The 12825-nt window shown below is 47.7% G+C and overlaps 2 protein-coding genes across 4 annotated transcripts; one reads left to right on the top strand and one right to left on the bottom strand.

Annotated features, from left to right (window-relative positions):
• Positions 1-19: 19 nt before the first annotated feature.
• Ndufa3 (NADH:ubiquinone oxidoreductase subunit A3) lies at positions 20-11661 on the bottom strand. 2 transcript variants are annotated; one of them, XM_029479537.1, is made up of 5 exons: positions 11627-11661; positions 2733-2885; positions 2459-2533; positions 650-727; positions 20-181 (listed from the first exon to the last, which is right to left on the bottom strand). In XM_029479537.1, exons 2-5 carry the CDS (start codon positions 2839-2841, stop codon positions 90-92), a joined length of 354 nt encoding a protein of 117 aa, XP_029335397.1. In that variant the 5' UTR covers positions 2842-2885; positions 11627-11661; the 3' UTR covers positions 20-89. The 2 variants fall into 2 exon arrangements, with proteins under 2 accessions (XP_029335397.1, XP_021023973.1); XM_021168314.2 differs by lacking the exon at positions 11627-11661 and having other exon boundaries at positions 2743-2850.
• Positions 3973-11141, top strand: Oscar (osteoclast associated Ig-like receptor). 2 transcript variants are annotated; one of them, XM_021168704.1, is made up of 5 exons: positions 3973-4089; positions 4636-4668; positions 9062-9361; positions 9605-9886; positions 10046-11141. In XM_021168704.1, the coding sequence occupies exons 1-5, from the start codon at positions 4053-4055 to the stop codon at positions 10189-10191; spliced, it is 798 nt and encodes a 265-aa protein (XP_021024363.1). In that variant the 5' UTR covers positions 3973-4052; the 3' UTR covers positions 10192-11141. The 2 variants fall into 2 exon arrangements, with proteins under 2 accessions (XP_021024363.1, XP_021024362.1); XM_021168703.1 differs by having other exon boundaries at positions 3973-4107.
• Positions 11662-12825: the final 1164 nt, after the last annotated feature.

The following is a 12825-nucleotide window of genomic DNA, read 5'->3' as shown; positions in this document are numbered from 1 at the left end:
CCCACGAAAGAAAAGATTGTGGGGTTATTAGTTTTCACATTTTTATTGGAGAGCAACAGGGAAGGGGCCTCTTCCATCAGCAGAGGCCTTCACAGGTTCTTCAGCCATTCCAAGCTTGGACCCAGAGGATCCTGCGGGTGGCTGGGCACATCAGGCATGTTCCCATCATCTCTCACAGGCACTGCAAAACAGAAGGATGAGCCACTGAGACCAGCAGCTCTCCAGAGTCCTGCAGAAAACAGCTGCTTTGTGTCTGTATTCCAGGTGAAAAAGGAAAGTGAGGGCCAGAGATTCAGCAGAGGCAAAGACACAGGGAAATGAGGGAGATATCTCCAACGGAGAGAAAGGAACTGGGAGATGAGCAGAAATCTGGAGAGAGCATGTTAGGGTAACTTAAAAGTGTGGACAAACTGGGCAGTGGTGGTGCACGCCTTTAATCCCAGCACTTGGGAGGCAAAGGCAGGTGGATTTCTGAGTTCGAGGCCAGCCTGGTCTACAGAGTGAGTTCCAGGACAGCCAGGGCTACACAGAAACCCTGTCTTGAGAAGGAAAAAAAAAAAAAAAGCGTGGACAAAGAACATTTCAATGCATTAAGGACTCTCCTACACAGATATGTCTGGCCCTCCCCCCAACACAGGTCGCTGCTCACCTGGATAGTTGTAGGGTGTGGCCTTGTTGATCATGCTAGCATACTTGGTGTAGGGGCTAATCATGGGCATAATTATAGCTGTGGAGAAAGACAAAAGACCCCAGGATGAAGTAGCTCTCCAGGGATAGGGAAAGCGTAGAAACAGCCCTGGCAAAAGGGAGCGAGAAAAGGCCAGCACAACCAGTAGGGCCCTTTGGTGGGTCCTCAGCACTCGACCATCCCCACTTAACATGGGTCAGTGTAAATCCTGAGAGTGGAGAATAGCATAGAGGTTGGAGACAAGCACTCAGGAATACATGAGGCCCAAAGACTGGTCACAATAGATAGCTTTTAGATTTGCCCATGTGGGCTATAGCCATGAAAGGAATGTAACAGGCTAGTGTTGCTGATACAAGTTAATAGCCACATGTTAATTTCACATCTTAAACTACACGTGTTAAGGGGCTAGAGATGGCTCAGCAATTAAGAACACTTGCTGTTTTGCAGAGTTTGGCTCCTAGCACCTTTTGACTCCAGTTCCACAGCATCCAACAAACTTATCTGGCTTTTGTGAGCACTCCCACATATGTGGATACAGAAACACAGATACATAATTTGTAAAAGCTGAGGGGGCTGGAAGACGGCTCTTCAGGTAAGAGTACTTGCTAATCATCCAGAAGACTTGAGTTCAATTCGCAGCAGCCATGTCAGGCAGCTCATAAATGCCTAATATCTCCCACTCCAAAGGAAAAAGAATCTATGTCCTCTTCTTGCCTCCAGAGGCACGCACACACACACACACACACACACACACACACTTTTAAGAAAAGATATGTGCCGGGCAGAGGTGGCGCATGCCTTTAATCCGAGCACTTGGAAGGCAGAGGTGGATTTCTGAGTTCGAGGCCATCCTGGGCTACAGAGTGAGTTCCAGGACAGCCAGGGCTACACAGAGAAACCCTGTCTCAAAAACCAAAATAATAATAATAATAATAATAAAGAAAGATATGCAGGGGTGGTGGCTCAGGCGTGTGATATCAACACATGAGAACCCAAGGCAGACTGCTGTGAGTTTGAGGCCCACTTGAGCTAAGTGATTTGTATCCTCTATAAAAAAGAAAACTGAAAAGGTACAGAAGAAGTCAGTTCAAGGAAGTTTTAACCTTAGTGTTGTGAGAGAGCTCAATAGTTAAAATTACCTGCTCACTGGAACTCAGAATGAGCACTGACTCCAGTAAGTTGTCCTCCGACCCCCCAAAACCAACTGGTAGCCAACACACACACACACCTTAAAAATGTAATTTTAACTTTAAGAACGAACCAAGTATACTTTAAATCACTATTTCAACATATAATCAATTAAAACCACATACATTAGAGCATTCTAGGTCTTTGAAAGTCAGGGTGGTAGATAGCTGGTGGTGGGTTTTAGAACTTCACTGTCACACTCCGGGCCAGCAATACTGACAATTTTGGTACTGTGATGGCTGCCAAATCCAAGGCCTCACCCCAGACTTTCAGAATGAAAATTTGACAGTTCACCACCATCTCCCAGGCTTCAATGCATCAGAACTGTGAATAGCCCTGTCCCACTGCAAGGTGGGAGACTTGCTGAGAGATTTGCATAAGTCAGACTTCGCCGAGGAGTTCTGCCTACGGAGTCAAACTGAGTTGAATGTGCACCTCTTGTGTAGATGTGTGTAGTGAGGGAAGAGCGACAGTAATGTCAGGATATGGCTGGCAAGGGGATGCGAGATGAAACTGTGCTGTGGAATGCTGATGACTTCCGGGTGGAGGATGCACGTTCGCGCCGGGGAAGGGGGCACTCACCGAGGCCCCAGACAGAGAAGGACACCACCAGCACCGGCTCCTTCGCCCAGGCATTCTTGAGGAAGGCAGAGATTCCTAGAGAGGTGAGAAGACAGTCACCCTTGGGGACTACTGCGGTGACCTCTAACACTCTCGTATCACCCCTGCTCTGCACCCTCGTGACTGCCGCGCCCCTATTCTGGGACGGATTACCGCTCCCCAAGGCTCCACTGAGACTCAGCCACGGATCAGCCCACGGTTTCCTGGAACTACTTGATCCCCGCGCGCTCCAAACCTGTACTTACTCCCGGCCATCTTGGTCTTGGCGGCGACAAGGGAGCGGAGCTCTCTGGGAGTTGTGGTCCTTCTCCTTGCATGAGGCCCCGCCCCTTGGGCGAGGACATGGACACTTTCGGGAGTTGTAGTTCTGGAGTGAGGCTTAAGAGGCCTGAAAGATTTAAACCACCTTGAACACCTGCTGGTCTCACCTTTTTCTTACAGTTCATAGCTTAGCAAATGCATCGGAGAAGTAACATAACGTTCTCCTGTAAGAAAGTCAGCTTTGGGCTGGAGAGATGGCTCAGTGGTTAAGAGCTCTGATTTCCAGCAACCACATGGTGACTGACAACCATCTGCAGTGGGATCTGACGCCCTCTTCTGGTGTGTCTGAAGACTGCAACAGTGTACTCACATACATAAACCTTAAAAAAAAAAAAGTCAGCTTTACATTGAGATCACATCTAGACATAAACTCATTCTGGAAATTCTAAATTAATCCCAAATAGATTAAGGACTGTCTGTGCTTTGTGGCACTAGCATGCAGATCATGGCTTTTCCCTCCATCCGCCCCTTAGTACTGAAAACTGAAACCAGGACAGGCTAGGCTACCCATCTCTGTCCGAGCCACTCCTCCGTCCACTTGCTGATAGAGTCTATGATCCCAGGTCCCTGCTGGTGGATTTTAGGCATATTTTTTATTGTTGAGCCACATTTTCCAGCCCTTTCATTACTTTTTATTTTGAGAAAGGGCATTAAGTGGCTCAAGTTGGCCCTGCAATCTTTGAACTTGGCAGCATCCTTGGTTTCTCAAACTGGTGAGATTACAAGCCTGAGCCTCCAAGACTGTGCACATCACTTTAAAAAATTAACATATCTGGGCTGGACAGTGAGAGCAGTAATGGAGTCTGAGCCTTCTCTTGTTACCAGCATAGTACATATTGTACAGCCAGCTTCTTTTTCCCTTTCTGCCTTTTTGTTTTTGTTTTTGTTGTTTTTTCTTCTCTTCCATTTTCCTTCCTCCCACCTGCCCCTTTTCTTTCTCTCCTCAGTGCTGAGGCTAGAATACTCTGGGCAAATAGTCTTCTACTTAGCAACAACATCCTCAGCCCTCCTCCCCTACTTTTAAATTAAATTAAAGAACACCAGAGGCTATGACTGTTCCGTCTTGCAACTTTTTCCAGGACAATGAAAGTATGACGCAGTTACCCAGGAGCCTCCACCTGACTCCTCTGTTCCCTAAACAGGACTCTCACATGGCTTTCTAGTGTTACTTCATTTCCTCAGAGTCTAAAAGGCAGGGTCAACCTTTTCCTCAGCTCCACGGAGAGTGCCCACCATGGTCCTGTCGCTGATACTCCAGCTGTCGACTCTCTGTGAGCTGTCCCTCCCCTGCGTGTGGATCCTTGGCTGGGCTGGGGGCTATATCTGTTCATATGGAATTCAACATCCAATTTAGAAAAAGGAGTCAGGACTGGTACCCAGATACCTGAGTCCTAATCGGGGGAAGACAGATTGCTGGGCCGGGGTGAGCATAGGTTTCTCTGGATCTCCAGGCAGAGGAGGGTAAGGGATATCTAGGGGTCAAAGAATGGATTCAATTCTCATGGTAATGGGCAAGTCTACTGTGCTGGAGGAGGGGGCATCTAGACCTTCAAACCCCGAGGCAGAGAAACCCCAAGGAGCCGGGTACTGTTCTTAGGAAAGGTGGGGAACAGAGGCCTGCCCTCTTGGGTCAGACAGCAGCTTCTTAAGTATGGGGAATGGAAGTACAGAGTTTTGCTTGATCCTAAAACAGAAGGTGGCAGGCTTCTTATTTTTCAGAGGAAAAAGAAACAAAGTAATCAGAGTCTAGGGCTCCTTAGAGGGGAGACGGTAGTCCACAAAGGACTTTGTAAAAACCGGCTCTTCACCTTCTGCAGGGCCTGCATGCCATGCTGACTTCACACCAACAGGTGAGTGGGAGACTCCACCTGCTCTATGCTATGTTGCTCACACCTAGCCTCCAACAACTCATTTTATCTTTGTGCCTAGCTTCACTCCAGATTCCCTCATTCCCCTCTCTTCCTCTCTCCTTCCATCCCTCCCTCCACTACATACCTTGCTTCTTTTCCTTCTCCCTTTTCTCCTGTCTCTTTCCCTTCCCCCTTTCATAGCCTTCCTTCCTTCCTCCTCCATCCCCTCCTCCTTGCCCCCTGCATGTTCCTCTCTTCTTCCTTCCCTTTGTCCTTCATCTCTTTAGTAACCACTATAGGTGAATAGAGAAGACCATGAATGTGGAGGTTAAGGAGACCTAGACAATCTTGTTCATTATTACATGTCCTTGAACGAACCAGGGGTCTTAGCCGGGCGTGGTGGCGCACGCCTTTGATCCCAGCACTCGGGAGGCAGAGGCAGGCAGATCTCTGGGTTTGAGGCCAGCCTGGTCTACAGAGTGAGTTCCAGGGCTCTACAGTCAGGGCTATACAAAGAAACCCTGTCTGGAAAAACCAAAATCAAAAAACAAAACAAAACAAAACAAAAACCCAGAGGTCTTGAAGCCTCCATTTCCTTAGGTGAGTCGGCTGCAGTGAGGATTTAATGTAGTTCTATAGGGAAACTATAGGCCTGGCATATTTCAAGGCTCCAGACATAGGAGTTCCTCAATGCCAAGTATACCAGCTTCTCTCACTGGAGCCTGCTTTCCAGAGAAGGAGGTCCCCACCCCAAGATGGTCTCTCCTCAGGTCCCCACCCTGAGATGGTGTCTCCTCAGGTCCCCACCCTAAGATGGTTTCTCCTCAGGTCCCCACCCCGAGATGGTTTCTCCTCAGGTCCCCCACCCCGAGATGGTTTCTCCTCTCCTCAGGTTCCCTCCCTGAGATGGTCTCTCCTCAGGTCCCCTCCCTGAGATGGTCTCTCCTCAGGTCCCCNCCCTCCCTGAGATGGTCTCTCCTCAGGTCCCCTCCCTGAGATGGTCTCTCCTCAGGTCCCCACCCTGAGATGGTCTCTCCTCAGGTCCCCACCCCAAGATGGTCTCTCCTCAGGTCCCCCACCCCGAGATGGTCTCTCCTCAGGTCCCCCACCCCGAGATGGTTTCTCCTCAGGTCCCCCACCTCGAGATGGTCTCTCCTCAGGTCCCCCACCCCGAGATGGTTTCTCCCCTCCTCAGGTCCCCTCCCTGAGATGGTTTCTCCTCAGGTCCCCACCCCGAGATGGTTTCTCCTCTCCTCAGGTCCCCACCCCGAGATGGTCTCTCCTCAGGTCCCCCACCCCGAGATGGTTTCTCCCCTCCTCAGGTCCCCTCCCTGAGATGGTCTCTCCTCAGGTCCCCTCCCTGAGATGGTCTCTCCTCAGGTCCCCACCCNCCCCGAGATGGTTTCTCCCCTCCTCAGGTCCCCTCCCTGAGATGGTCTCTCCTCAGGTCCCCTCCCTGAGATGGTCTCTCCTCAGGTCCCCACCCCGAAATGGTTTTTCCTCAGGTTTCTTGATGGAGGAGATAATTCTTCTCTCTTCAATTTTTCCCACTATGCTTCAATTTGGACTGAGAATCACTGGGAAGCCATTCCTCCCTGAGTTATCAGTTCATTTAGTTTTATGTACATGAATGTTTTGCCTGCATGCACACACACCACATGCATGTCCAGTGCTCGCAGAGTTCAGAAGGCAGCAGGAGGAGCCTCTGAAACTGCAGGTATGGCTGCTTGTAAGCCACCATGTGGTGCTGAGAATCCTAGCCCAAGTTTTTGCAAGGCCAACAAGTACTTTTTATCTGCTAAGCCATTTCTCCAGCATCCTAATTTTAAATCTATTTAAATGATAACTCAAATAGGTACTCGTGATTTTAAAGACCCAGTTATTACCAAAGATGCAACAGTCTTCTCTTCCCTTTCCCATGTTCCCGAATCCTACCGAAAGGTTCCCCAGTCTTCCTCTTCCCCTTCCCGTGTTCCTGAATCCTACCGAAAGGCTCCCAGCACTCATGCACACCATGAATTTACATACTTCCTCCTTTTCTTACCAGATCAGAATTAGTATTTCATGAGTCATCCTGTTCTGTGTCTTAAGCGTTAAACTTATGTTCTGTCTTAGAGATATTTTCCAATTATTAGATGGTTATATTTCCTCTTTAAATTTATTTATTTATTTTGAGACAGGGTTTCTCTGTGTAGCCCTGTCTGCCCTGGAATTCACTCTGTAGACCAGGCTGGCCTCGAACCCAGAGATCCACCTGCCTCTGCCTCCCAAGTGCTGGGATCAAAGGTGTGTGCCACCAACGCACAGCCTCTTTAAATTTATTTACAAATAAGAATTGCCTATGGTGATAGGCAGTGATAGTATACAACTTTAATTCCAGCACTAGAAAGACAGAGGCAAGAAGATTTCTGAGTTCAAGACCAGCCTGAACTCATAATGAGACCTTGCCTCAAAAACAAACAGCCGGGCAGTGGTTTAATCCCAGCACTTGGGAGGCAGAGGCAGGCAGATTTCTGAGTTTGAAGCCAGCCTGGTCTACAGAGTAAGTTCCATGACAGCCAGGGCTACACAGAGAAACCTTGTCTCAAACAACAACAACAACAAAAAAAACAAAAAACAAACAAACACAAGCCAAAACAACAGCCAGCCAGTGGCAGTGCTTGCCTTTAATTCAAGTACTAGTGAGGCAGAGATAAATGGATTACTGAGTCCAAGGTCAGCCTGGTCTACAGAGCAAGTTCCAAGACAGTCAGGGCTACATAGAGAATTCCTGTGTCAAACAAACAAACAAACAAACAAACAAGAATTTGCCTATTGTGAAGCAGTGGAAGTATTGGGTCATTGACTATGTTATGGGTTTGTTTGTTTGTTTGTTTGTTTGCTTGCTTTGTTTTTTTTTCTGAGACAGGGCTTCTCTGTATAGTCATGGCTGTCCTGGAGCTCACTCTGTAGACCAGGCTGGCCTCGAACTCAGAAATCTGCCTGCCTCTGCCTCCCGAGTGCTGGGATTAAAGGCGTGCGCCCCCCCCACCCCCCCCTCGGTTTATGTTACAGTTTTGTTGTTTGGCTGTGTCCTAGGCATGGATTGAAACAATGGTTGTATGTATAGTGGGCTAGTGCTCTCACTGAGCAACACTTCCAGTCCCTCACTGAGTCATTCTAGGCAAGGGCTCTACCACTGAGCTCACCCCCAGCCCCTCACTGGCAGATTCTAGGCAGGTGCAAAACCACTGAGGCACACCCCAGTCCATCACTGGGGCATTCTAGGCAAATGCTCTCCCACTGAGCCACGCCCCAGCCTTCTCTGGGGGATGATTACAGGTACATCACTACACCTGGCATTCTATCCCATTGCCTTGTGTCTGTGTAGAAGTAGATGTATTTGAGTGCAGGTGCCTGCAGAGGCCAGAGGTATCAAGATCCCCCTGGAACTGGAATTACAAGTAGTTATGAGTTGTCCAATATGGGTGCTAGAAGCCAACCATAGGATCTCTGCAAAAACAGTAAATACTCTTAACTGTAAAGTCATCCTCAGCCCCTATTCTCTTTCCTGTTCAAGACCCACCTTTCAACCTTGTTATATTAAAAATTCAGTTGAGCTTGTTCAAACCATAGCAATGATTATTGACATGTTGCAAACTATAACGGCTTCTGTCAAGGTGTGGCAGTACAGATCTGTCATCTCGGCACTTGGAAAGCTGAGGCAGAAAGAAGAATTCACATTTGAAGCCAGCCTGCACCATAATGGGCTTGAGGACAAAAAGAATTATATAGTGAGGCTTTGTTTCAAAACCAAAACAGTAACACTACGTTAAAACAAAGTAACAATTTCTGGTATGGCATTTTGAAACTATGCCAAAAATTGTGGAGCAGGGGTTGGGGATGTAGCAGTTGGTAGATTGGTTGCCTAGTAGGCCCCAGTTCAGCATAGATAGGAGGGAGAGGTGGTGGGCCTGATGGTGGCACAGGTTTATAAGCCAGGAGGATCAGATGGCATAGGCTTATAATCAGAATCCAAGGTCATACTCCACTCCATAGCAAGTTCAAGGCTGGTTAAGGGTACATAAGACCTTGTCTCAAAACAAACAAACAAACAAACAAACAAACAAACAAAACCAGAGGAGGTTTGAGTCTATATCATAGTGATAGAGTGAGTGATTATCCACAATGCATAAGGCTCTGGAATTGTTCCTTAGCACAAACAAATAACTATGGGAAAAAGCTCAAAGTTAAGAGTACTATTCCTGTGATTGTCAGCTTGTTTGGGCCGGCTGTGGTTGTATTCCAGGCCCTCCCCTTCTTTATAGAGATTCATGGTGTCCAACTTCTGCTTAAGCTCCTGGGCCTTCCAGGTTGGAGGGTCCTAAGGACCCAAGCAGTCTTTTTTATTAAGCGCCCCTAGCCTCATACGCCCAGCCATGGCTGGGCGCTCATCCTGCTGCAGTTGTGACTCCTGGAATCAACGTGACCTTGAGTTGCCGTGCACCTCAACCTGCCTGGCGGTTTGCACTCTTCAAAAGTGGCCTTGTCACCCCTCTTCTCCTCCGGGATGTATCCGTTGAGCTGGCTGAGTTCTTCCTGGAAGAAGTGACTCCGGCCCAGGGGGGCAGTTATCACTGCTGCTACCGCAAGACAGGCTGGGGGCCAGGTGTCTGGTCTCAGCCCAGTAATGTTCTGGAACTGCTGGTAACAGGTGAGGTCCGGGAAGAACTGGGAGAAGGGCACAGGAGTGAGGTGAAGGAGGGTAGGAGAGGGTAGAAAGGAACACAAGGAGAAAGAAGATAGGGAGGTACACTGAGAAATTCCTGAACTTACTGAGGGGAGAGGAACGTGAGTTTGGGGGATGGGAAGGGAGGCAGAAGAGAGGGGAGGAGGAGGGAGAGGACGATCAGGACAGATAGGTCAGCCTATCTAAGACCTTGCCTGTGTTCCACAGATCAGCTCCCCAGACCATCACTGGTGGCACTGCCTGGGCCTGTGGTGGCCCCGGGAGCCAACGTAAGCCTGCGCTGTGCAGGCCGCATACCGGGCATGAGTTTTGCACTGTACCGCGTAGGTGTGGCAACCCCTCTGCAGTATATTGACTCTGTGCAGCCCTGGGCTGACTTCCTTTTGATCGGCACACACACACCTGGCACCTACTGTTGCTATTACCACACGCCTTCTGCCCCCTATGTGCTATCACAGCGCAGCCAGCCACTGGTCATCAGTTACGAAGGTAAGAAGCTCTGGCTCTCCTCCTTCAGACCCAAGCGACCAGGGGACATCAACTCCATTAAACTTAGAGACAACTCCATCTGTGTGCCAGAAACACAGAAAAGCAACAAGACTCTGGGATACGGAACCAACACCCTGTCTCCCTCTTTTTGGCTCGCAGGTTCTGGCTCCTTGGACTATACCCAGGGAAACCTCATCCGTTTGGGGCTGGCAGGAATGGTCCTCATCTGCTTGGGCATCGTAGTTACTTGTGATTGGCACAGCAGGAGCTCTGCCTTTGATGGTCTCCTGCCCCAGCAAAACTGAAGAGACTGCCTGGAGATGGACAGAGAAGCTGGGATCCTTGGTGACCAGCCCCTCTGGAACACTCTAGGCCTCCAGACTCCACTAGATTAATCCTTCTTCACCACTCTGTTAGGCTTGTTGAAGGATTAAAGGAAGTGACTGGCCTGTGGTAAATGATGCTCAGTTAATGTCAGTGACCTTATCCTCCCTTGAGAACCTCTGTTTCCTTCCTGTACCTTATTTCCTGCCCCCCACCTCTCCTTTCTCTTTCTTTTTGGCCGTGTTGGGGTCATAGGTTCATTCTACCACACCCAGCAAAAATTTCTAATTCCATATTTTAAGGGTGATACTCATGCCTCAGCCGTGTGTAGAGGCAAAAAGACAACTTCCAGGAGTTGATTTTCTCTGTCCATCCTGTAGGTCCCAGGGTTTGAACTCAGGCTGCCAGGCTTAGCCACAACAACTTTACCCGCTGAACCCTCTGGCTGGCTCCTAAGTAATTTATGTTTTTATATATATGAGTGTTTTGCCTGTATGCATGGTATCACTTGTAGGCCTCGCTCCCCAAGGAAGCCAGAAGAAGGCATCTGATCTCTTGGAATTAGAGTTACAGATGGGTGTGAGCCACCATGTGGTGCTAGAAGCTCCAACCCAGGTCCTCTGGAAGAGTAGCCAGTACTCTTAACTGCTGAGCCATCTCTCCAAGGCCCCCAAATCTATAAGATTAAAGTACTCAATCTCTCTTCTCTTCCAATGTTTTGGGGGTTTGTTCGTTTGTTTTTTAGTGCAATTTTTTAGGTCCTTCTACATGCTAGGCAAGTACTTTACCCCTGTGCTACAACCCCATCTCCCAGGTAATTTTTAAAAAATTAATCATAAATTTTTGATGTTTTGAAAACAGTCTTATTCTGTAACATAAGATGACTTGAACTTGAATAAATGTTCCTGCCTCGGCCTCTTGAATACCAAAATTACAGGTATGAGTGAGTCATGGTACTCTTTTTTTTTTTTTTTAACATTGAGGTTGCACTGTTTATTATGCACATAATGCTCTTACGCTGGACTTGGAAGCACGGGGCTAGGTTGGTCCGGTCCTGACCTGACAGTGAGACTCTTCATAAGTGAGGATGCATCTGTGACTTTTGTATCACTTCGACCCCACACCTGACAGAAAGCAAGCAAGCACTGTTCATCTGAGGCTCTGGTTTCAGAGGCTTCGGTCCCCCGTCACTTGGCTCCATGTTGCTGGGCTGCTCACCAAGTAGAACCACATGGCCCAGAAGCTTGTCCGTGACAGACAGGAAGCAGAAGCTCCATCGTTTCCTTCATGACACCCTCCTTGATTGCCAACCAAGCCTTTTCTAACTCCTCCCACCTTACCCAAACCAGACCAATCAGAGCTCCCACCTCAACTACAGGCACATTTACAGCTCTACTAGATCCATCGTTACATTACCTCCAATGGGGATCCATTCCCAGGGCAACAGTAGACAGAGCTCACGTAGTAGACCTTTGACCTGGAAACCAGCCAGCTTGCTCTGCTTCCCACTGGGCTCTTGGCTGCCCTCACCATTGTAAAAATAACACAAACCATTCCTGCAGCCTGTTTTCTGCAACTTGTTTTGTCTCTTACCTACCAAAGCATGGCTGCCTTCCAGTATCTCCTGACTTTATTAATTTAACTTTTCTCTTGTATCTGACTCGACAATGCTTGGCCAGTATTAGACACACAAATCTGGAAACAGTCCCTACCACTACCATCCTGCTGACTTCTGCTTCAATTCTGGTGGAGTGCATACCCAATCCTGCTTTTATAATTCTCCACCTCCTCCTCTTCTCTTTCCACTTAATGAAGCTTCAGATTTGTGGAGGATGTTTGTTTAGTTTGCTTTTTTGAAACAGAGTTTCTCTGTGTAACTCTGGCTGTCCTGGCACTCACTATGTAGACCCGCTGTCCTTGAACTCATAGGGATCTGCTTGTCTTTGTCTCCCCAGTGCTGGGATTAAAGGCGTGAGCCACCATATGCACTTGAAAAAAGGTAAATAAATAATATATAATTATATAAATAATATACTTATATATATTATTCCATAAATAATATATAAAACGTCAAGTTTAGAAAAATCCCAGCTCTGCTACCCTGGATAACCTTGACCAATACAGAAAACCTTCTGAGTTTTCTTCTGTAAAATGACAAACCTGTCAGCTCTGGTGAGAATTGATGGACACACATATTCCCAACACATAAAAAAAAAAAGAGAGAAAATTAATTTCCTCACACCCCCTTCTCCTTTCTTCCTTTCTCCCCATTCCTGCTCCCTTCCTTCCTTCTTTTAAAAATATTTTAATATTTATATTTGGACAGGGACAGAGTAAGGACAACCCTATATACAAACTTCCTACATATCGAGGCTAAGGCAATGTCTTTAGGGTTAATTATTGGTACCACATTTGCAAAGGATTCAAGTTCAGTTCCCAGCATCCATGTTAAGGAGTTGTAATTACCTGAAATGCTAGCTCCAAGGAATCAGTGCCTCTTGCCTCAACTGGAACCTGTGCGTATATACATGATTTTTTTTTAATTTTTAATATTTTTATTACATATTTTCCTCAATTACATTTCCAATGCTATCCCAAAAGTCCCCCATAGCGCC

The sequence above is a fragment of the Mus caroli genome, chromosome 7, assembly GCF_900094665.2.
Source record: "Mus caroli chromosome 7, CAROLI_EIJ_v1.1, whole genome shotgun sequence".
In the NCBI taxonomy this organism is placed as follows: domain Eukaryota; kingdom Metazoa; phylum Chordata; class Mammalia; order Rodentia; family Muridae; genus Mus; species Mus caroli.
Note: the sequence above shows the minus strand (reverse complement) of the source record. Positions and strands in the feature narration are given on the sequence as shown.